Source organism: Protopterus annectens, chromosome 13.part0 (genome assembly GCF_019279795.1).
Source record: "Protopterus annectens isolate FY-2018-M chromosome 13.part0, PAN1.0, whole genome shotgun sequence".
Classification (NCBI taxonomy): Eukaryota; Metazoa; Chordata; order Ceratodontiformes; family Protopteridae; genus Protopterus; species Protopterus annectens.
The window spans coordinates 583,039,046-583,062,573 of NC_056747.1; the positions used below are offsets into that span (position 1 = coordinate 583,039,046).

Below are 23,528 nucleotides of genomic sequence, written 5' to 3' on the forward strand. Positions count from 1 at the left end.
TTGCATGCTGCTGCCCACCAAAGAAACTCTGTCCTTAGACAAGGTATGATAGGAATGACAGTTTCCAGGTCCTGAGAATGTTGGCGCAAATACGTTTTAAAGTACCACTGAAGTTTCCTCATATGCAGTCTGGCATATATAATTAGTAGGATGCAAGAGGACATGAACCCTAGTGCCTGCAGGATTTTCCTTGCGTATAGCTGGGTTCTGGTGGCCATTTGAGTGAAGTAGCCTGTCAGATAGGCTTATTTTTCTGGAGTAAGGAATGCCATCTGGGATGCTGTGTCCAAGCTTACTTCCAGGAACACAGTCTTGACTGGGGACTAGTTTTGATTTCTTTTCATTGATAGTGTACCCCAGGGAGGTTAGAAGGTTCTTTACAAATGTCAGGTACTGCAACAGCATTTCCTGTCTGCCTGAATCAGGCAGTCATCCAAGTACAGGTAAATTTGAATTTTTCTCTGTCTGTAGTAGGCAATGGCTGGAGCCAGGCACTTTGTGAATACTCTGGGAGCAGTGGAAAAGCCAAAGGGACGTGCAGAGAACTGATAATGCATAGATCCTGCCCTGAAGCACAGGTATTTCCTGCATGAGTCCCTGATAGGGATGTGCAGATGGACTTCTTTTAGGTCTAGGGTGGCTAACCAGGCATCTTTGGCCAGCACAGAGAGAAGCTGCTGAATGGTGAGCATTTTGAATTTTGGTACCACCAGGAAGGTGTTTAGAATGGAAAGATCTAGGATTGGGCGCCAAGTGCCCTCTTTTCTGGGTACCAGGAGAGGTCTGGAGTAGAACCCTTGACCTATCTGTTCTGCAGGAACAGGTTGAATTGCCCTTATGGAAAGCAGGGATTGAACTTGGTGTTGTGCCTCTGCCCACTGGTTTGGAGGAAGGTCTGGGAACCCTTTTGGAGTTGGCAGAGAGTGTAAGTAAATTTGTACCCCTGGGATACAATGTTGAGGACCTATTGGTGTTTGGTGATGGAAGTCCAGTTTTCTTCATGATGGGCAAGTTTTCTGCCTAGGGGCATGAACAGTTAGGCAGAGGTGAGGAGTGGAGTTGAGAAGTCATTGTGAATTCTTTCCATAAGGGGGTGGCTTAGCACTCCCTGTTTTTGAAGTGGAGGCACTCCATTGCTTAGATCCCTGCATACCCTGAGACTGTAGTCTGGGGGGGGGGTATGTTTCCCCTGGGTCTAGTTTGAGATGGCCTTGAGGGGGCTGGAAAGGACCAATGCTTTGAGGGACAATGCCTACTGAATCTAGGAGACTGTACTTGCAAGAAATCTTTGACTGTCTGCATAGATTTAGCTTTTTCTTCCATCTTTTTAAGAACTTCTTCTGCTTTGATGAACAGATTATCCTTGTTCACAGGAGCATCTAGTAATTTTGATTTGACATGGTCTGGCAAGGTGTGCTCCTTAAGCCAAGCATGCCTTCTCAATACAGAACCAGTGACTGCTGCCCCGCAAGATGCTTCTAGGGCGTCAAAGCCACATTGCAAAGTATGCTTGCTGACTTGGCTTGCAGAATGTATAAGCTCTTGTAATTCTTTATTTTCTGCAGAGTCTGTAAAGGTAGCTAATTTTTGCTTAATAAGTTCCATAATATGTTGCTGGTATTTCAGCATGTGAAACTGGCAATTCAGTGCCCTAATGGCGAGGGTTGCAGAGGTGTATAATTTTTTACCCCATCTGTCTAAAGCTCTAGAATTCCTGTCCAAAGGAGTGGGATTCTTAGCTGTTGTTGCTTTTATATTCTGCCATTTAAGCATTTGATGTTGGGGCAAGGAAGCAGATGCTCGAGTTTGGGTCATCATTTTTTAGGTGTAGCTCGTACTCTTGGCCTTAGAAACTCAGTAGACAGAACTGAAGACGCGAAAGAAGTAGTCTGTGTCGAATATCGGTAGTGCGAAGAACTTCCTCAGAAGCCAGTGCCTGCACAGCAGCTCCAGACCCATCCAAAGTAGAGACATCCACAGGTTCTGTAGTCAAAGAAGAGTCTCGCGGCATACTGGAATTCGAAAGGGTCTTGGTAGCGGCCTGCAAATCCATCAAAGTGGGCATCAGGGGCTTCAAAAGCACCTCACCAAGTACCAGCGAACTGGCGACTAGCTTAACGGAAGCGTCGTCAGCAGTTTTGGACCTGTGTAGTCTCTGTCTTTATCCTTACGTTTTTTCAGAAGATTGGTAGTCAGAAGGCTTAACGAAGCCATTTTGGAATGCGGAGATCGAGAGCAAAAGTATTTAGTGACAATAAGGGCCCGACGATGAATAGTTCGAGCGTTGAACAAAGTACAAAACCGACAGCGAGGTGCATCATGGTCTGGACTTAAAAAGGTGACGCAGTAAGAATGGAAATATCGATGTGGTATTTGCTTTCCACAGGTGAGACAATTATTAACTTTTTCCAACATCGGTTAGAGCAAGAAAAAAGGATCCCCAACGGGGTACTTAGCTTTAGAAGACTTCAAGATGATTCAGTTCGAAAACGAAAACTCAGGTAGCGGCCGACCGGCACTCGTGCAAACTGCTTCTGGCTCCTCGGCAAGAAAGGCTGATGTAATGGCATTGGCTGCCCGTTTTTATACCTCTGACGACCTGACGTCAGTCCTGGAGCAACAGCAACCGACACAAAAAAATACTAAGTCTCTGGTATTCGGGCCGACTGAGGGCTACATGGAGGCAGATAACCCAAGTGTGATGACTGCAACAGTGAAACACGAAAAACATCAGGTACCTCAAAAATCAATGGAAAATCTCATTTTTCCTTCTGCACAAAATCTCCCTGAAAAGTCTTACCTCGTGCTCTTCCATCTTGCAGTTCTCCACATACTCATGGCATACTTTGCATCTGACCTGTGTAAAACAAACAAATACAAATTCATTGATCTTAAGCTAAAGGTTAGGTGCCATCGTGCATATCCAGTATTGGATAAACATTACAAGTCTGCAATTTACTATTGTGTTTATTATTATTACTGGCAAAAAGTAGACACTGCTGAAGCAGAAAATGCAGTACATCAAATGTTGTTAAAATATTCAAAAATAAAGTGATGGAAGAATCGCTTAACTTACATGGGTGGACCAAGACAGAAGGTGGCCTGGTACAGAAGCACTGTTAGGCTAGTCTACAAATTCACACTCCCACCCAGCATAGTACTTGCAAACTATCTCCCTTCCATATACAGTTCCTGCTGTTTCCTACCTACAGCCGTTTAACAAACATAAGCCTCATTAATTTCCTCAGTCTTTTACAGAACTTGTAATGGTGTTCATTTGTGCATACGTTTTTCAGATGTAAAAAAATATGAAATCAAAGTTCCAGTATAATTACCCTTTGAATATAAATACTTGCATTATGGCAAGGGGCAACACACATTCAGAAATTTTCACAAGAACAACAAACATTTTGCTCCTGGTGAGGGAAGTCACAGAGTGCATAGATTCCTGACTCTTTCTGATTGGGAAGTGAGTGCTTGACCTTCTGGATTGGTCTGGTTGCTATTCAAGGCATCTACCAGGAAAAGGCTAGAACAAGCCTATAGACCCTTACACCATCTGGGATAAAACTGTGGATCACCAAACAGGCTGTGACCTGCTTTTCATCTTGGGGTTGGCACTACTGTTTTGCTTCTCATGAGAAAAGCAAACAAGCATTGCATCCCAGCAGAGTGAAACTTTGGCGAGACCAGCACTAGCAGTAGTCAGGCAGTAACCATTCAGGTGACTGCCCTCACTTCACCATTCTTGACAAGCTAGTTCTCTCTTTTCAGTATGTACTGCTTGATTTGCTTCTAACTTCAGAATAGTTGCCTAAATAGGTCATCTATAAATCATCAGAATCTACTTATAACTTTCTCCTCAAGTGTTTTGCAGTGCCCTGTATAACCACAGACACATTGAGTTGACATTCTTCCTATAAAAGCACCACTGAAATTTCAGCAATAACTAGTTGCACACAGGACAACTGATTTGCAGTGACAAGCACTGCCCTCCAGAGTTGCAAACTAAATACTCCTGACATTACTTTTCGCACTCCATCTGTCTAATCAATAAAAAAGGGTCTGTTGCCATGGATATGAACTTTCCCTCTATCTCCATTATCATCTTGGTGGATATGGGCATCCTTAGGCAATGCAGAAATTGCCTCATGTTTACTGACAACCAGTTATTTCTCAAACAAACTGATAAGATATGTGAGGGATGTATTTACACAATGTCACTGCAGGCAAAGATCTCAAATAAAAGCACTCCTAATGTCAGTAAGGTTGTCCGTAGTACAGATACTGCATCCATCACATACATTTAAAGCAAACACATAGACCCATGTATGCTGAGGGACTTAATGTAACCTTCCTAAATGCCAAAGACCTCCTAGATGAAGTGCACTAACACCCTCAGCAACCCCAAATTAACTATTTCAAAAGAATACCTACATCAATACATACAGCCAAATTTCAAAGAGCCTCTACTTCCATGCCCATAAGGTACGCCACCACAGAATCCAACATTCTAATTATTGGAAATTCCATTGTGAGACACACTGATGTCCCTCTCACCAGGTTGAGTAAGGAGAAAGCCACAGTCAGTTGCTTATCAGGGGCCAGGATCCACCACATTATTTATGCACTCAGGACACTGGACCACAAGTACCAGCATGACTCAATCACAGTCCATGTGGGTGTAAAATGACCTGAGACATACCTCCCTAGACTATATGAAGAGAGACATCATGCAGCTCTCGGAATGCGTGTCCCAGGCTGGTATGAGCCTTGCATTGAGCAGCATTTTACCTTCTCCAAGGATGATGCAATAATATGAGCAAAAGATGACTGACTAATAATTGCCTTAGTTTCTGGTGTAATTTAAAGCTGTGGAGAGCACACCAACAGTGCAAGGTTATACTGCCTTCCACACATTTAGATCAGCTACTACACAGACAGGGACAAAAGATGGAGGTGTCTCAATTTATATAAAAAATAAATGCATCTCAAGGTTGGTCAAACAGGACAATGCACGTAAGCTTCTCCATGTTCAAATCACCACAGGAAAAATCCAATACCACTTCCTTGCAAGCTATAGGTCCCCCCTATGACCTAGGAAATCCATATCATGTATTTAAACATACTAGATACACTCACCATCCAACCCAATACCATATTCAAGGGCAACTTTAACTACCCCTCTATTAACTAGGAATCACATACAACACCAAATGTACAGGCACAGAGATTCATTGACTTTGTAAACACAAACTCCCTGGACCAGATTATCAATACACCAACAAGAGTTGCAACCATACTGGATCTGGTTCTCACTAATATGAGAGAGTGCTCCACACCCCTTAGTGTAATGTCTTGTCTGGTAAGGTCAGACCACAAAATGGTCTTTAGAAGTAAAAAAAAAACATGGAACCCCAGCTAACCCTGAAATACTAAGGAATAACCCTAAGGCTAATGTCCTGCTATTAACTGATAACCTGGCAAAAATCCCAAGCTCCCATAAACCCTGAGAACACTGCTGCCTATGCAGAACTGTTCACAGAAACCCTATAACAAGCATAATAGCTGCGTAGAGGCAGCTGTAGCCACCAGGAAGGAGTACACAATTAACTCAAAAAACAAGCCACCCTGGTGGAATCCCAGCTTCAACAGGCTGTATAGCAGAAGGTAGAAAATCATGGAAAACAATAGGAGGTCCAGCACCCAGTAGGATCAAACCACTCTCAAACTGAACAAACAAGTCAGAGGACAAATAATGTCTACCAAAGCCAAATTTGAGATAAATATGGCCTCCCAGGCCAAGGACAACCAGAAGGCATTCTTTAGCTATGCCTGCAACCTCAAAGGCAATACACAATTGTGTGCAGAACTCACTGTAAATGAAGCCACCTATAAAGTGCCAGAAGATATAGCAAACCTACTATCTGAGAAATTCAGGTCCAACTTTACCCCCTCTTTCCCCATCAAACTTCCCTCAGGAAAAACCATCACTTATAACTCCCCCTGCACTATCACTAGGGAACAGGTCCTACAGGCCCTGTGGAATTGCTATTTAACTGTAGCCTCTGAACAAGCTTCATGCCTCATGAAGGGAGAACAGCAATAGTCATCCCTCTGCACAAAGATGGTCATCTACAGACCCATAAGTCTCGCTAGTCTCATATACAAAGCCATGGAAAGGATGATCATGGAAATGATCAATAATAACAAAAGAAACCTCCAGAGACTGGATCCAACCCAATTTGGTTTCATAAAGGGCAGGTCATGCCTATTCATCCTGGTGGACTTCTTTGAGGAGGTCACCAAAACAAAAGAGGAGGGCAAAATAGTTCATGCTGCCTACCTTGACATGGCCAAGGTGTTTGAAATAATCCCCTACTCAGGCTTTGTTGCCAAACTTAAGAGGTTAGGTACAAACCCTTATGCAATCTAGTGGATAGCTAGCTGGGTCAATGACATGCCCCAGGAAGTTAGAATTTAGGAGTCAATCTCTACAAAGATGCAAGTCAAAAGTGGAGTCCATCAGGGATCGATCCGGGGACCACTCATGTTTGGCATTTACTTCTCTGAAGTCAATGGTCTCTGGCTAACTAAATTTGAGATGATTGCAAATTACTGGAAGGGATAACACAGACAAACAATTTATGTCAGAGCCATGGACTAAAACTAAATACCAAGAAATGAACAATAGTATCCTTTGGGAAGTTGTGCACCCCTGGTAACTATCACATTGACAATGCCCTTCAAGTGTTGACCCAGTAGTCAGGGACTTAAGGACACACACAAACAATAATTTAGCCTTTGACTATCATATGACTACAGTAGTGAGGAAATCATTCTATGCTGTGCAATTTATAAACAAAGGAATGGCATCTAGGTCCAGGGAAGTCATTGTTCCACTGTTTTCAGTCATCAGACCTATCATTGAGTACAATGCTCCCATTGGTATGTACCTATCCAGGCATATCCAACGAGTGGAACATCCACAGAGGTTCCTCACTAAAAAATACAGGATGTAAGCAACGTGTCCTTTGCAGACCACCTCAAGGCTCTGGGTAAGACCAAGGTGCAAAAAATGGGAATAAATACAAAAGAACAGTGCACCAGGGTGACCACAATAGCGTTTAATAGTACAAAAATAAAAAACTGAACAGAGGTAAGCGCTATCACAACAGTAGTTGCTTCATCAGACAAATGATGATGAATGATTTATCACCTCAGGGCTCTATCCCTGTATTCTGCTTACTAGAGACGGTTCAGGAGAGATCTATGCCTGGCATACAAGGCATTGTCAGACTGCATATCCATAAAACAAACAGCACCAGAATTACCTGTTCTAAAGACTTAAACCTTGCCTGTGATACAAGTAGGACCTACTGGAGAGACAGCTATGTATCACAGAGACTACCCCTTCTCTGGAACAAGATCCATCCATGTGAAGCAGAGTTCCTCCCTAACACAATTCAAGTGTAACTTGGACAATTGAATGGGGAACAGGAAAGTCATCCCTGTTTTGGCACCCGAGTCTCTAAATGGATACACACAAACTGTAAATGGTTCATCTTCCAGGCCCCTGCTTGTAAATGGTTCACATCGCAAGCCCCTGCTTACACTTATCAAGGGTACCAGAACTTGTCATAGATTTGGGGGGCATAACTAAGCTTAAAAAGGCCCTTGTGGTCCTCAGCCTAGTAAACACCATGAACGTGAAACCTATCACTGGGGGGCTTGGAGGCATTCCTTCCCCTTCCAGAAAAAAAAATGGAAACTGTGCAGTGAAAGGTGGCATTTTGGTGATAGTTAGGATGATAAGGATATGTTTTATAATGTACAATTATAGCAAGTTACTTTCCTTTTCACTAAACTACATTTTTTAAATAAATACACTGCAACAACAACCCTTAGGATAACACTTTTCTTTTTTGTAACAGCTAAATAGACAACTGCTACAAACAGGAAAATTAGCCTAACAAAGGACACCTTACTACAGCATATTGTGTAAACATTACAGCCAACAAGCATCAGGAGAACAGATTTAAGATATTTTGCCTACCACCTTTCTATGCAGTACATGAGAAACATGGGCTGGAATTCAAAGACAGCTGCTTAGCAGAGCAATTTAAGCTACTCTGATTACACAAATTGTGCTACTCAGCAATGCTGCAATTCACAGCCATGCATATTCTGTATGGTGCTAAAAGGTGTTAAGAAATAATTTGTATGTTTACAAATTGCTTAACAGAGCAGTTTAAACTACTGTTTGGGTGGGCACCCCACCAAACACGAGCATGTAGAGCAGGGATTAGACAAAGTAGTAGATTAAATGCCAGTGAAATATTAAACAAATAGGGGTTGTTGCTAGAGGTGCAAACACCACCTAAAACATATATCTATTTATTTTTGGGTGGGCTGTGGTTATAATTATAGATGGGAGTAGGCTATTCCAACCTGTTGATACACACACACACACACACACACACACACACACACACACACACACACACACACACACAATTCACCAAGAATACCAATCTAAGCAGGCTGAACCAGTCTAAAGAGCACATGCCCTGCTTAAATTAATCAGTTCAGGGCAATGAGGTATTGCAGCTAACAGCCACACTTCACCTATACTGTTCTATTCAGAAGTTGTATACGTAGAGAGATTTCTGAATTTCAGTGTTACATAACTTCTGAAGTGGAGTAGCTCTCCATAATCTTCAGTGACCAAATTTATATGGGATTGCAACCACAGAATGCCACATTTACATACAGCTCTGAGAAACTGGGCAGCAAACAGCTATTCATTGCAAACCCTTGGGCTGTTGCAGAGAAGGGCTTTATCGATCAGGCTTCCCTTGTGTATTACAGAATACCACTTGCATGGCCCTGGGACTATGAATACCACCCATGTAACTTACCTGAAAAGAAAATTAAATAATTTCATCTCGCAGTGCCATAGCAGCATTCAGCAAGCAAATAAGCAACAGTTACCCAACAGGAGTCTCTGAGGCCTCACCTGAAAAGTATTTTAGGTACCAATCCCCACTACCTCAGCTCTGTATCGGGCCTCCTCATTTATACCATTTATTTATTTATATTTGTTTTCTGGGGTACAGCACTGCTCTTCATGGACTATTTCAGCCCAGGAGTAGTGTCTAGTTAGGTGACTTGCTCAGAGTAACACAGTTAGGCAATGAAAGCTGAGGGAGTCAAACCCTGTACCACTGGATTACAGAAAAATGCTTGTTAACAGCTCCTGAATCCTGTAAGCCAACTGCCATACCTCTAACACTGGACGTCAAGTCACTGTCTAATGTGATGCTTCTTATGCAATCTTTTTTTTAATGATAAGGCTAGACTCCCTATGGAGGCTTGGACCTATTTCGGGGGGGGGATCAAGCAAGTCTGACAATGCTGTGTATTTAAAAAAGTTAATCATTCAAAATTAATTTTATAAAGGGATTGGACTAAATGAAAAAGAAGAGTCAGTGAAAGTATGTATGTGTTTTACAGAAACTCAGTACAACAAAAGTAATATTTTAAGCCAAATTTTGATGATTTCAAATATGCTTGTGTATGGAAGAGGGATTTGCATGAAGTATTCCATAGTGTGTGTCATATGTTTCTTCTTCATAGGGAAGCCCAATTATATTTCTGCTATCAGTGTTAGGCTCATTGTTCAAGACTTTGAAAACCTGATATCTCAATTATTTTACTCAAGCATTCTGGTCAAGATAATAACGGGGATTCAAGACAAAAATAAAAATTAAGAACCGATTTTAAATATCACTCACAAATTTAAGACATTGCTCGAACAACAGGTTTTACATTAGTATTCATTTTCTGAAGGATATGGTGTCTGAAACTAACATTTTATTTATTATTATTTAGTGACTGCAGTACTCAATGAGTTACCAGAAAACAACAAAATTTATGAGTAACAGACTAAAAAACAGGAGACAAAAATATGGATATTCTGAAAATTTCTGGATAGAGGAGAGATATGTTGAAAACCAGTGAACCAGTGTTATAAAAACTTAATATTTATATACTATCAGAAATAATAGTGGGAGCTGAAATAGGTCCACAGTCTCAATGGCTATTGAATTCATTGAGAATATATCATAGTAATTGCCAAAACTTCCAGAAATTTGCAGAAAGGGTCCCATTTTTATCTTAAAATGGAGTTCCACCTCACAGAACCCTGCTATCTCCCCAAAGAACATTGCCAATGGTGCAACAAGCAGCACACTCACATTTGGTGTAAAAAGCTATTCCCTCACCAGGTAGATAGATTACTAGCACTGTAATTCAGTATGGGGGGGCCTGCATTCTTGAGTGTGCTGCCCCTCGGATGAGAGGTTATACTAAGACCTCATCTGCTTGAATTAGTGATAGCTCAAGTGGATATAAACAATCCCATGGCACCTATCAAAAAGAGAAGGAGATGTTCCCTGATGCCCTGGCCAATTTCCCGTAGTAGTATAAATAAAACCCCGGGTCACCCCTGAAAAGAGGCTACTAGCCTACTGGGACTAACCTAGGTCAACAAAGGATAAATAAAAAGGATGGGCTGTAAATATGTGCATATCATATCCAACAAAACTACCCAAGTATAATTAATGAAAAGATAATACAGTCTGTATCTATAAAACTTTAATAAAACATCACCACTTAACACATCAGCCTATGCCTTCTAGAAGGCCTGAGTTGAGGCATCCAGTGGTAATATTTTATTAAAATGTATAGATACAGAATAGTTTGCAATATATTATATATCTGCATACCAGGCAGAAATATCAGTAAACTATATTAGATAATGCACACAATTCAAGAAAGAAAACTTTTAAGGGAGTATGGCTAGTTCAAAAATGAACAAAGTGTACAAGGATGGTAGATTGATGGACAAATGTTCAAAATACTTACTTGAAAAACAAGTACGTATCACATGGGTGAAATTTTGTTTCCTCCAAAATGCAGTGAACTTAGAATTGAATATAGTTATTAAGGGAATGCAGTGGGCTAAGAAATGCATACAGAGTTCTCTATCTATGGGGAAAAAACTTCAAAAGCTTTTTATGAATGACATTTTATACTGCTTGATACATGGAACAACATTCATGCCGCTGATATTTGCGGAGGCATCCTAACGCCAAACTTCTATTTGGAATAAGTCCTTTTAATATTTATGAATTCAGTGTTGTACCATTTTTCACATCATGACTCAACGTGTAGTAATATATGCACTTGTGTTGGTTTTACTAAAACCTAGGATGTCCTCACCTTTAGACTATTAGAACCTTTCAGAACCGTTTCAGCTGGCATTTGTGTTATCTATCTTTAAATAGAATACCTGTTTTAGTTGGCCATCTACCCAGTAAAAAAAATTTGAACTAGTTAGAAAATCAGTCTGTTCATCGCTATCCCTTTGTGTGCTCATTTAGGCCCAAGCCAATTGAACTACATCTCTCATCATTTGAACTGCCTCAGATAAATTAAGTCTTAAATGGTAGATGGCATTAAGTACAACTTTGTGAGTAATATTCACCGTAATGCTAAATTCACAGTCTGTAGCTATTGTCGCAGGTTCCAAGTGCTAATCAAGTTAATCAATTCTGCTGGGCTAACTCACTGGGCACTATTCCAAAGCTATCGCTCAAGCCTAACAATGGTAGTTGCATTCAGAAGTGTAGCGAATTGTCTTTCATTTAGTTTAAAAGTGAAAAACCACTCTAGCTGCATCTCTTCCTTTTTCATATTCAGTAAGATGAAAGAAGCAATTAGAAAAATGGATTCTGTGGCAGATGCACACACAGAAATCCTCAAGGCAGACCCCTTACACCAAAAGGGTTATCAGTGGAGCCTTACAATCAATAATCAAACACAGTGACAACTAAAACATATCCGTACGTCTAACTCCTCGCTCATTACCCGCTCGATGGGCCTAAATCTAATATGTGACAAACAACAACAACAAAACCTGCTGGAGAGACAGGTTCGTCTCCCAGAGGCTGCCCAGTCTCTGAAATAGACTTCCCATAAATGTCAGAGTACCACACTGACCCTCTTCAAGCGCAACCTTGATGAGTGGCTGGTAAACCACAAATTTGTCCCAGGGGTTCCACATTTGCCCCTCATTGACAGGGGCAATAGATGTTGACTGAGGTTTCTTTTTTGGGGATAAACTCTTGGCTAGGCTTGTAAGGCCCCCAGGGTCACTAGCCTAGTAACCTCCTATGATCCTAACACATAGAATAAACAAGCTAATTAGAAGTAGTACCTCCAGCCTGCACTGGCAGTATAGAGGGATAAAACCATGACTACAATCCTGGTGATATGAATCCAGTCAGCAGCTCAGCCACTTGACAGCTTAGATGAGGAGGATGACTGTGCCTATCCTGGGAGACAGCATGCTGGGCATCTGCCTAGTGGAGCTCTGGTAAAGACCAGAACTCAGACAGAGGATGCCAGCAGGGGAGGGCAGAAGAAAAGAGGGGGACAGGCCACCTTATTGGTGTAGGGGTGGGGCACATGCTCAAGCTACTCTCCATTGACAACCCCACTTAAAGAAGAAGACTACAACTTTCAAAAAAAGGGGATTACAGGCCAAGGAAAAATGATGCAGGCTACAAAAAGACAGTTCTTCTCTTGGCTCCATTCTGCACTTGGACCTTGGTGCCTCACATCTCTCAGAATCCACACAGGGAGATTGAGGACCCCCATGTGTATTAGTTCTTCCAATAAGGAGTACCCTCCCAGAATGGATCACACCAGAGGAATGCCGAACTTCAGGGAACCAAGATAAAAAATGGTGCTTATCCTGTGACAATGACTTGTGACGCATACTGGATTATAATAGGTGTGATTCAGGTTATTCACGGTGCCCACAACTCAAGAGGAGGCCATGACTAGCCACTATTCAGGTCTTTTGCTTGAAATATAATTGCATCATTTAAAGTTGTTTTGTTGCATTCAGCACTGCAAAGTCATACCAGATAGCTTATGTGCTGAGCATAATTCAATTAAAGTATAAGCATTTTTAATGCTTCATTAAAAGTAAATAAGCATTTTGGTGCCACCACAATATTTCTTTCAACTCTGGTGATGACATACATTAGTGCATGTGCATTGCAAGACAGTGACAGAGTGCTCTTCAAACTATCTGGAGATATACAGAGCTAAGTATATTTTTCTGGCACTTCAGAGTTGTGTACTGTTAACTGTTGCTCGACTAATTTTATATCATTGCTGGCTGACTTCAGAGTTGTGCACGGTTATTTTTGCTGCACTGTATAGTTTTTCAGATCTCTGCTGAAGGTGTTTTTCCCCTACCATTCCTCCCTACTCCTGTCTTGTTGTTTAAATTTGGAGGCTTTTGCAGCTGCCTGCCCCCACTGCAGATTCGATCTAGGACACCCCAGTCCCATCTCTTTACCTCATTCTACCTAAAAGACTCTTTCTGCACTTGTTTTTAGTCATTATTAATTTAATTGCATTTTTTAAACTGTTTGGTCTAACATTGCTACATACTCAAGTGTGCTAGCTTGCACTGCATTTGAATTGTTTCTACTGCTGTTTTAGCTACTTTGCTGTATGAAAAAAAAATCTAAGCCTGTTTCCTACCTTTCCTGTAACTAGTGCAGTCCATATACAGATTTGCTGTATCCAGGACTGTATGTAAGCTTCTGAGCCCCCCAAGCTTTCTGTGTTGGAGGGAAGAAATTGTAGTTACTGGCCGTGTGGGCAGTTTTTCCATCTCTCTCAACTTTCTGATTTAAAAGCCCACATTTGTACTTGTTTCCCCCTTTCCTGTAACTAGTTTAGTCCAGATACAGATTCTTAGTTTTAGCACTTGAATTTGCTTATTTGTGATCAGCACTTGTTCAGACTTGTTGTAAGCACTAAATAAGCTACTAATGACTACAGCACTTAACCTTCCTCACTACCTAGAGAAAAACAGTTTTGGTACTTACTTTCCTCACTTGCTTAGAGAAAATTGTACTCACTTTCCTCACTTATCTAGATGAAAATATTTTTTTATTCAGGCATGTCCAAGGATCAGCTCCCAGTGTTCTCGCCTGTCTATCTGATGAATCTGGGCATCTTGGGGAAATGTAGAAATTGCCTCATGTACACAGACAAACCTCTCCTCCTACCACCCAACACTACAACCTGTGAGAGATGCACTTATCTAGCTAAACTGGAGGTAAAGCTCTCTCCAACCATGACTGAACTTGACAGTCAAGAGGAGAAGGTAAACACTTGCACCACACCACACATCACATAGTCTCACTAAATCTACACAAAAACATTCGCGGAGGCTCTCAATAATAATCTTCTCAAGCAACAGAGACCTCCAAAAGCAGAAATGCAAGCAACCTCCACCCCCCAACACAACCTAAATGACACATAGCCCACAGACACAGTGTGCCACTCAACCACAGCCAATAAGACAAAACAAATTACCCAACACACTAGTCATAGGTGACTCTAGAGTCAGGCACTGATGTCCCACTCACCAGGCTAAACAAGGAGAAGGTTATTGTCAGCTGCCTATCGGGTGCCAGGATCCGCCACATAACCCATACACTCAGGTCACTCCACAACAAGTACAACTATGACTCTGTCATTGTCCATGTTGGTGTGAACAACCTGAGACATACCTCCATGGACTACATGAAGAGAGACATGGAAGAGCTCTCCGATCTTGTAACCCAGGCAGGTATGACCCTAGCCCTGAGTAGCATTCTGCTATCACCCAGTATGATAATGCAGTACAAGGACAAAATGATTGACTTCAACAATTGGCTAAGCTTCTGGTGTCATTCTAAAGGGATCCAGTATCTGTCTGCCTGGGATGACATGGTCGACAGACCACGATGCTTTGCCAGAGATGGCCTGCACCTGTCACCCCTTGGATTCCGGATACTGGCTAAGGTTCTTGCCGCCCCTATAATGCCTTTTTAGGCAAGGTTCAAATGACAAATTCACCACCGTAACAGGAACAGACAAGCAAAAATGGAGGGTGATGCTACTCAATGCTAGAAGCCTAAATCTCAAAATGCACTCACTTGAGGCACTCCTTAAAATGGAGAACATAGATATCTGTGCAGTGACTGAGACCTGCTTCAAGGCTCCAGAGGGCACACCTGCACTACCAGGCTATAACTCATACCACACTTTTCGGCCATGAAACCTGGGCCGGAACACCAAAGTCTGAGGTGTGTCCATATTCATTAAAGATATACACACCTCCAGGGTAGTTGCTCAGCATAATGCATCCGAGGTTATCCAAGTGCAACTAACTCTGGGCAAAACTGCAATCCAAATTGTAGCTTGCTACAGATCCCCCACCATGCCCCAGGATTCCCACTCCACTTTTCTTAATGTACTGGAAAATATTAGGGTTCAACCAAACACCCTAATAATGGGCGATTTCAACTACCCCACTATCAACTGGGAAAACTACTCACGTACCAACTCCTTCACTCAATGCATTCTGGAATTCATAAACTCCAATGCCCTGGATCAACTTATCCACACCCCTACCAGGGGCAACAATATCCTAGATCTAGTCATTACCAATATGAGTGACCAGTATTCCACACCTGAAGTCAATGCTTCATTGGTCCGATCCGACCATAAGCTAAATCACCGTAGATATCCACATCCTGCCCCCACCCTCCATTAAGGAAACCACGGTAAAAAATTTCTCCAAAGCCAACTTAATGCTTCTTAAGACAGAAGTGGTGAACTTCATGACAGCCATGCATATGGACAATACAGTTATGACTACTGAATCCTACACAATTGCACTTTATAAGCACTTACACGTGTGCATGGACCGTGCTATCCCAAACAGAACCAAAACGCTATCCTCCAAAAAAAGGAAGCCAATCTGGTGGCCCCCTGCCTTAAACAGAAGGAAGAAAACTGTTGCAAAAGAGAGTAAAATCCCATGAGTGGAAGAGCTCCCTGGTCAGCCACAGTAAGAAGCTGCGATCCCTCATAAAATCCTCCAAAGCTAGTTACGAAAACAAAATCACCACTGATTCCAAAGACAACCACAAAGCATCCTACAGCTATGTCAAGAATCTCAATGGCAACACTCAGATCTGCTCTGAGTTACAGCACAATGGCACTAAATATACAGACCCAACTGATACTGCCAACATCCTGGCAGATAGGTTCAATGCTAACTTTACCCCTAAAGGGCCCATCTCTATACCAGAAGAATGCAAAGTTCCTGTAATTACGACTGCACAGGTAAAAACCACACTCTCCAAAGCCAAGAACACAGCATCCATGGACCAGACAACATCCCAGGCTGCATTCTACACGAATTACAGAATGAACTGGCACCCCACCTAAGTACCATGCTCAATCATAGCCTCACCTCAGGCTTTGTGCCCACTGAATGGCGCACAGTGACGGTTATCCCACTCCACAAAGGGGGAGCCACCACGGACCCCGGGAACTACAGCCTTATTAACCTGAAGAGCCTGATCTGCAAGGCCATGGAACATATCATCATGGAACTTATAAACAAAGACATTGGTAATCTCCAAACTTTGGACCCCACCCAGTTTGGGTTTGTAAAAGACAGATCAATGTCTCCTAAACCTGATGGACTTCTTTGAAGGAGTCACCAAAGCCGTAGACTAGGGTAAGGTGGTTCACATAGCCTATCTAGATCTTGCAAAGGCTTTCAACACCATCCCCCACTCTGGAATTATAGATAAATTCACTAAACTAGGTATAAATCCCTATGTCAGAAGATGGGCTGCCAACTGGCTCAGTGACAGAACCCACACTGTGAAAGTAGCAGAAACCAAATCCAACTTCAGACCAGTGACAAGTGGAGTACCACAGGGTTCAGTCCTGGGTCCCCTCCTGTTTGGTATCTACTTCTCTGAAGTACAGGCTAACACAGAAGGTCTTTGGCTAATGAAGTTTGCAGATGACTGCAAACTAGGAGCCATAATCGAAACTCCTAACAATGTGGATATCCTACAAAAGGGCCTCACTGAGACAGATGCCTGGTGTCAAAACCATGGCCTCAAGCTCAATGCCGAAAAGTGCATTGTCATCCCCTTTGATAAAAACTCTGTACCCATGAACTACAACATAGGCGGTAATATACTTAACACCAAAAGTGGGATAAGAGACCTTGGGACACAGGTGGACAGTAGTCTCTCCTTTGATAACCACATCGCCACAGTAGTCAGAAAATCCTTCTACGTGGCACACCTCATCACAAAAGGTTTCTCATCCAGAAAAAAAAGAGGTCATTGTTCCCCTCTACTCATCACTCGTTAGACGCATTAAAGAGTACAATGCCCCTTTTGGTATGTACCTCAAAAGACATCTACAACTGGAAAGGCATTAAAATATAATGGTAGGGAAAAAAACACAACAGAGATTCCCTTTTCTTCACTGCTTCTCCTGAACAGCACTAATGTACTGTGCAAGCAGAGGAACACAAGTCCCAATATGCATGGGCAGTACATCAGAAAACAAGGAAGAGCATGGAAGAACACTACGGCAGCCTTATACAGACATTTAAGAGAAATAAGCAATTTCTTTTTTAAATTATGTCATTGTATCATAGCAATAATCCACTCCTGTGTGTGTGCATTTATTTTTTTTTTCCATAATAAATCTTTGTTATATTATTTTCATACACAAGGAAAAACAAACAAAATTTTAAAAGAAAAAATACAAAACAAAAGACTACTAATATCGCTAACTATCACACCAAACAAATATACAATATTTACAAGAATGCTTCCATGTAAACATTAAGAACAGAGAAAAAACAAAAAGTAGTTAATAATATTTCCAGTAATATACAGTTTAAATACAAAATTCTCTCCAAGCAAGTATATAAATGTGAATACCTTCAAGTTAAAAGTGTTATGCTAATATAATATTAAATATCAGTTTCCAAATTTTTGGGTTATTAATGTTTTTATTATTCCGACTTAAGAGTAGTTTATGAGCTAATATATGCCTTGTTGCCAAAACTCTAAAGCTTTACCAAGATGTTTTAGATGGGTCTAACCAATTAGTGGCTATATAAAGCTTCATTAACAGAAAAAATATTAATATATATAGTACTTTGTGATCTAGGGAGTTCTTTCGGAGGAATATGTAAAAACTTATGACAACATTGTACTTTGGTAACCCATCTTCTGAAGTTGAATCTTAAGGGAATTCCAAAGCTTATATATGCATTTACAGCTCCAGAACATATGAAGAAGATCGGCCAGTTGATTTTGACAGTATGGACAAGTTGGAGAGTTTTTAGAATTATATTTATGCAGGGTAAAGCGTGTATAATATGCATTATTCCATATCATCAACTGGGTATACATCAATTTTTGAAGAGAAGTAGATTTGATAGTCAGGTCAATTGCTTTTAACATCTTACTTTTGTCTGTCACTAAAATTTTCTCTTCCCAATAGTTGGATAACAGAATTTTATCATGAAATTTAAAGTCTTTAATTAATTTGTTGTTGTTATATATTTAATATCCTGTTGGAGGGCTTGCCACAACTCAAAGCATTTATTAACATTTTCATCTTCAGGTTTAAAATTTATAAAGTAGCTCATAGCAAGTTCTCTAATTTGTCTCAAAATAACAAGATAATTTTTGGGTAAATTAAATTGTCTTGATTGGCCGAGCGGTCCAGATATTTGTATATATCAATCAAAGTTAAATTAACTATCAATGGAAACTTTTTAAGATCAATTAATTGATTGTTCAATTTTAAATTAGGATTCCTATGAAATGGTTGAAAAACCATCATATACTGACCCAGATCCAAAGATTGAAATAAATCTTGTATAGATAATATGTTAGTTTTAATGTGTTCAATAATCCCATAAATTTCAAAGTATCTTTACCTAAAAAGGGTATTGCTTTAGGATTAATGTTTAACTTTAAAATATATTTATAATTCAAAATCACCCAAGTTGGTGTCCACTTAGTAGTAGTTGTATCATAGTTGGCAATTCTTAGAATTCTATTAGAGTTCACGATTAGGTAGTACAATTCGAAGTTAGGCAACTCCAGTCCTCCTTTATTTTTTGGGGTCATTAATTTATCATAAGATATCCTGTTTTTTTTTTGGTTCCCAAATGAATTTAGCCAATTCTTTATGAATTTTTTTAAAAAAATGTCTTCGAAAGTATTAATTGGGCTAACCTAAAAATATAAAGTAATCGCGGTAACACATTCATTTTGACAATTGAAACTTTTGCTAGTAGTGGCAATCGTAAATTTTTCCACCTCCAGAAATCAGAAATTATTTGGTCCCAAATTGTTTTAATGTTATTATTGTAGAAGTCTTTATTGTCTGTAGAAAACTCAATACCTAAATATTTATTTTTTTCTTTAAATGTTACCTGCCCAACCAAAGGCAACAACAAAAAAGGTTTAGGTGTCTTTAAAGGAAAAATATTGGTTTTTTTTCAAGTTAATTTTGCAGTTAGAGACTTCTGAAAAATCATTAACAGCCTTCAATAATTTGTCAGTGTCAGATATTGGAGATGCACAATAAATATTAAGATCATCCGCAAAAGTTGCCATTAAGATTTTAGTTCCATACATTATTGGGACATTATGATAGACATTCTGTTTAATATATAAGAACAGAGGTTCAAGATAAAGATTAAATAGTAAAGGGGACAAAGGGCAGCCCTGGCGTGTTCCAGTCTTAATCTGTATTTTTTTGGAGAGGCTTCTATTAATGCACAGTGTAGTATAGGGATTACTATATAATATTTGCAACATTTGAACAAATTCATGGGATATATTAAAATAAGATAAAAGAGCAAACAAAAAATTTGTATCAACCCTGTCAAAGGCCTTCTGTGCATCAATTATAAGGGCATAGATATTAAGATTATTTTGTTTAGCACGTGTTATCATAGTATGTAATGTAAGAGTATTATCACTGGTTTGTCTACCTGCCATAAATCCAGCCTGTTCTTTAGATATTATACGAGTCATGATTTTCTTCAGTCTAGATGCTATAATGGAGGTTAGAATTTTCATGTCTACATTCATTAATGATATCGGTCTATAATTATCGGGGTTTTGAGGATCTGAATTGGCTTTATGTATAAAAATAGTCTTTGAGGCGTTAAGATGAGGATCATTAATAGTATTCCTAATTATATCGTTAAATATAACTGAAAGTATCTTACCAAAAATATCCGCAAACTTTTTATAAAACTCCACTGTCATTCCATTAGGACCTGGTGATTTATGTGATTTCATATGTTGAATTGTATGTATACTATGTCTTCTTCAGATATCGGTTTAACTAAATCACTTTGAATATCCTCTCCTATTTCTGGAAACTTAATCGATTGTAAAAATTGTTCATAGATTCTATGCAAGGACATATCCTTTTGCCCATCATAAATTTTTGTATATATTTTCTCAAAAATAATAATATCCTCCGTTTTAGAATATATTTTATTATTAAATTGTATTTCCGAAATTTGTAGTGTTGTTTTTGATTAATTAATGATCCTAGCCAATGCTCTCAATGGTGTTTGAACGTGATTAGCATATCTCGCTAACATTTTATATTCTTGGAATGTTAATCTACTATTTTGTATTAAGAAGACATCCTTCTGACATTTAAATAGTTCTTTCTCTGTTTGTTCATTAAAATTCTGAATCAGTTGTTGATCCAATAATTTAATTTTCGTTTCCAAGTTTTGAATATCTCTAGTTAGTATTTTTTTATAATAAGAGGCTTTTTGCAAAAGGATCCCTCTTATTTGTGTTTTAACTATTGCCCATTCAATATCTGGGGCATATTGTTGTTTCTTTAGACTAACCAGTAAGTCTTTAAGGTACTTTGTAATTTCCTGTATTATTTCTTCCTTATTCAGCAGATTTGGATTAAGAGATCAATTATAGCCTCTTTGCCGCAAGGTATCTTATCTCCTTAGCAAAACACAGCAAAATTTTCGAATGATCTGATAAATACTGTGCATGTATAACTATAGGTTCTAAACTAATCAATGTTCTTGAAATCAGGAAGAAATCTATTCTGGACCACATTTTATGACATGGGGAATAAAATGCAAAATTATTTGTACTATTAGCATTGTTTAAATACTGAAAAGGGTCATATAGTTGAAAGTCTTCTTTAATATCATCCAGTGCCAATGCATGCTTATTAAATGCTTTGGGTGGACAAGATCTATCCAGCTTCAGATTTTGATAAGCATTCCAATCACCTCCAACAATTACGTAGTATCTATCAAATTGTGTTAAAATTGAATACAGTGATGTTATGAATATTTGTTGATCATTACAAGGTGCATATATGTTTAAAAGTAAAATAGGTTTATCAAATAAGGTAAATGCCAGAATAACACAGCACCATCGTCCATCTTTATCTGTATTAGAATCTAAAATTTTGTCCTTATATTGGTCTTTAATAATTATAGCTACCCCAGCACTATTTGACTTACCTTCCGATGCTATTACTTCTCTGATCCACTTCTTTTTTTTTTTATATCAACCCATTAATCATTCATTAAGTGCGTTTTTTGCAGTAAAATAAACCACGCCTTAGCCTGCAACAATACATGTAACAATAGTTTCCTCTTCTTTAAATTCTGGAGCCCTTTAACATTCCATGAATCTAATTCCCACATTACCAAGGTTGACTATACAATAAAGGTTTTGGAGAGAAAAGATTAAAAAAAAATACAGTATATTCAAAACCATACATGATCTGGAAACAATCCATATATCCCGTCCTAAACCAGTGCTTACCCACTCTAACCCCAGACCAGGACATATATAGGTCTTGTGTAATATAGAATAACAGAAGGTTTAAGAAAAGAAACAATCAGGAAAACATCACATTATAAAATTTCAAACATGTTCCATAGTTGAGACCTATATAATCTAACTTAACTACGACAAAGCCTAAACTAAACATTCCCTAACAAGCACTGCATTGAGCTACATCTCCCCTCTCTCAAGTATATTTAAGCAAATCAAATTAAAATACAATATTACAGTACATATGAAAATAAATTGAAAAAAGGAAGTTTTAATATTTGGATTAGCTATCTATAGATAAACCGCATGCATAGAGACACACAAAAAAAAAAAAAAAAAGAAAACCATATTAAAATACAACCCTATGTTAAAATAAATATATAGATAGATACAGGTATCCCTGGTTATAAACCCACACTATCATAGTTTTATACTAAAGCAAACTACTAACTAACTAATATAAAATGCATTATCACTTTAACACAGTACATTCTGAACTATAATGAAAAGCATATTTATACAAACATTACTAAATCCCTGCACCCTCTCTAAATAATATAACCACAAAATTCTACATAAACATGTAGAAGAGAAACAAATAAAATATTCCTATGTGCTTACTTTACCATACAACAGTGTTATTTTGAAGTTAAATGAATAAAAAGATGTTAAAACAGTTTCCTTTGGTTTCCCAAGCCTGGAAACCCTGTGAAATACTCGTGACGGGGGACCGCTTATACAGACAGACTCCCGGAAGTGTCACAGCGAAATCTGCACCCACTACAGCATTTTAGGCACTTCCTGTCTTCCTCCTCGTAGGAGCCATAAAACGATGGAAAACAAACGCAGGTACTCAAGATAAGCAAAAACAAACAGTTTTATTACTCTGGAAGAGGCCTAGAGCTTTTTAAACGCAAACAAAGGATTATCCAGTCCTGGAAACACAGTAAACAATGGATCCGACCTCAGCAGCATGCCAGTCTCATCGAAAGTTCAATTTAAGTCTCTGATACAGGTAAAGCCTTGAAAACTTTAAGAAACAGATTTTTTGCCTCATTTTAGTGGAAATGGCATGTTTAATCCCATCCATTGTAAATATAAGCATATGTGGGTATTTCATTTGAAACTTAATTTGTTTGTCAATAAGAAATTTACAGTATGGAGACAAAGACCGTCTAGCTTGTCTTACCTGTATGGGTAAATCCTGTGACAGGTATATTTTATTATTTTTCCACATGATATAGCCTCCAGTTTGTTTTACAGTAGTAAGTATTCTTCTTACATCTTGATAGTTAAGTATTTTAACATATACAGGTCTAGGAAAGTTAGATGCTTGTGACTCTCTCAAAGCTCTGTGCGCTCTTTGAATAATAATTTGTTTCACCCCATCAGAGTCATTTAACAGCACTTCAAATATTTGTAATATGGATGGAATTAATTCATTATACTGAATAGATTCTGGAATCCCTCTCAGAATAATATTGTTTCTCCTGGATCTTGCTTCTAAGTCCATAAGCTTGTTTTGCATAGCCTGTATATCCACATCATGTAGATTAGTTTTCTTTTCAAGTAAAGTTAATTTATCCTCAGTTTCAGAAATTCGAGCTTCCGTCTTATCCATTCTCTCCAGCAACAGAGTACATGAGTTCCCAAATGTTTGTATTTGACAAGTCAGTTCTTTCAGAGCTTCTTGTATGGCTAGCA

General features: G+C 39.2%; 1 protein-coding gene across 4 annotated transcripts in view; it reads right to left on the minus strand.

Annotated features, from left to right (window-relative positions):
• XAF1 (XIAP associated factor 1) overlaps positions 1-23,528 on the minus strand; it is a 205,061-nt gene that overhangs the window by 115,659 nt on the left and 65,874 nt on the right. For all 4 annotated transcript variants that reach the window (XM_044054244.1, XM_044054246.1, XM_044054245.1 and 1 more), the window contains exon 4: positions 2,801-2,857. In XM_044054244.1, coding sequence (XP_043910179.1) covers positions 2,801-2,857 — 57 coding nt within the window. The remainder of the gene's footprint in view (positions 1-2,800; positions 2,858-23,528) is intronic.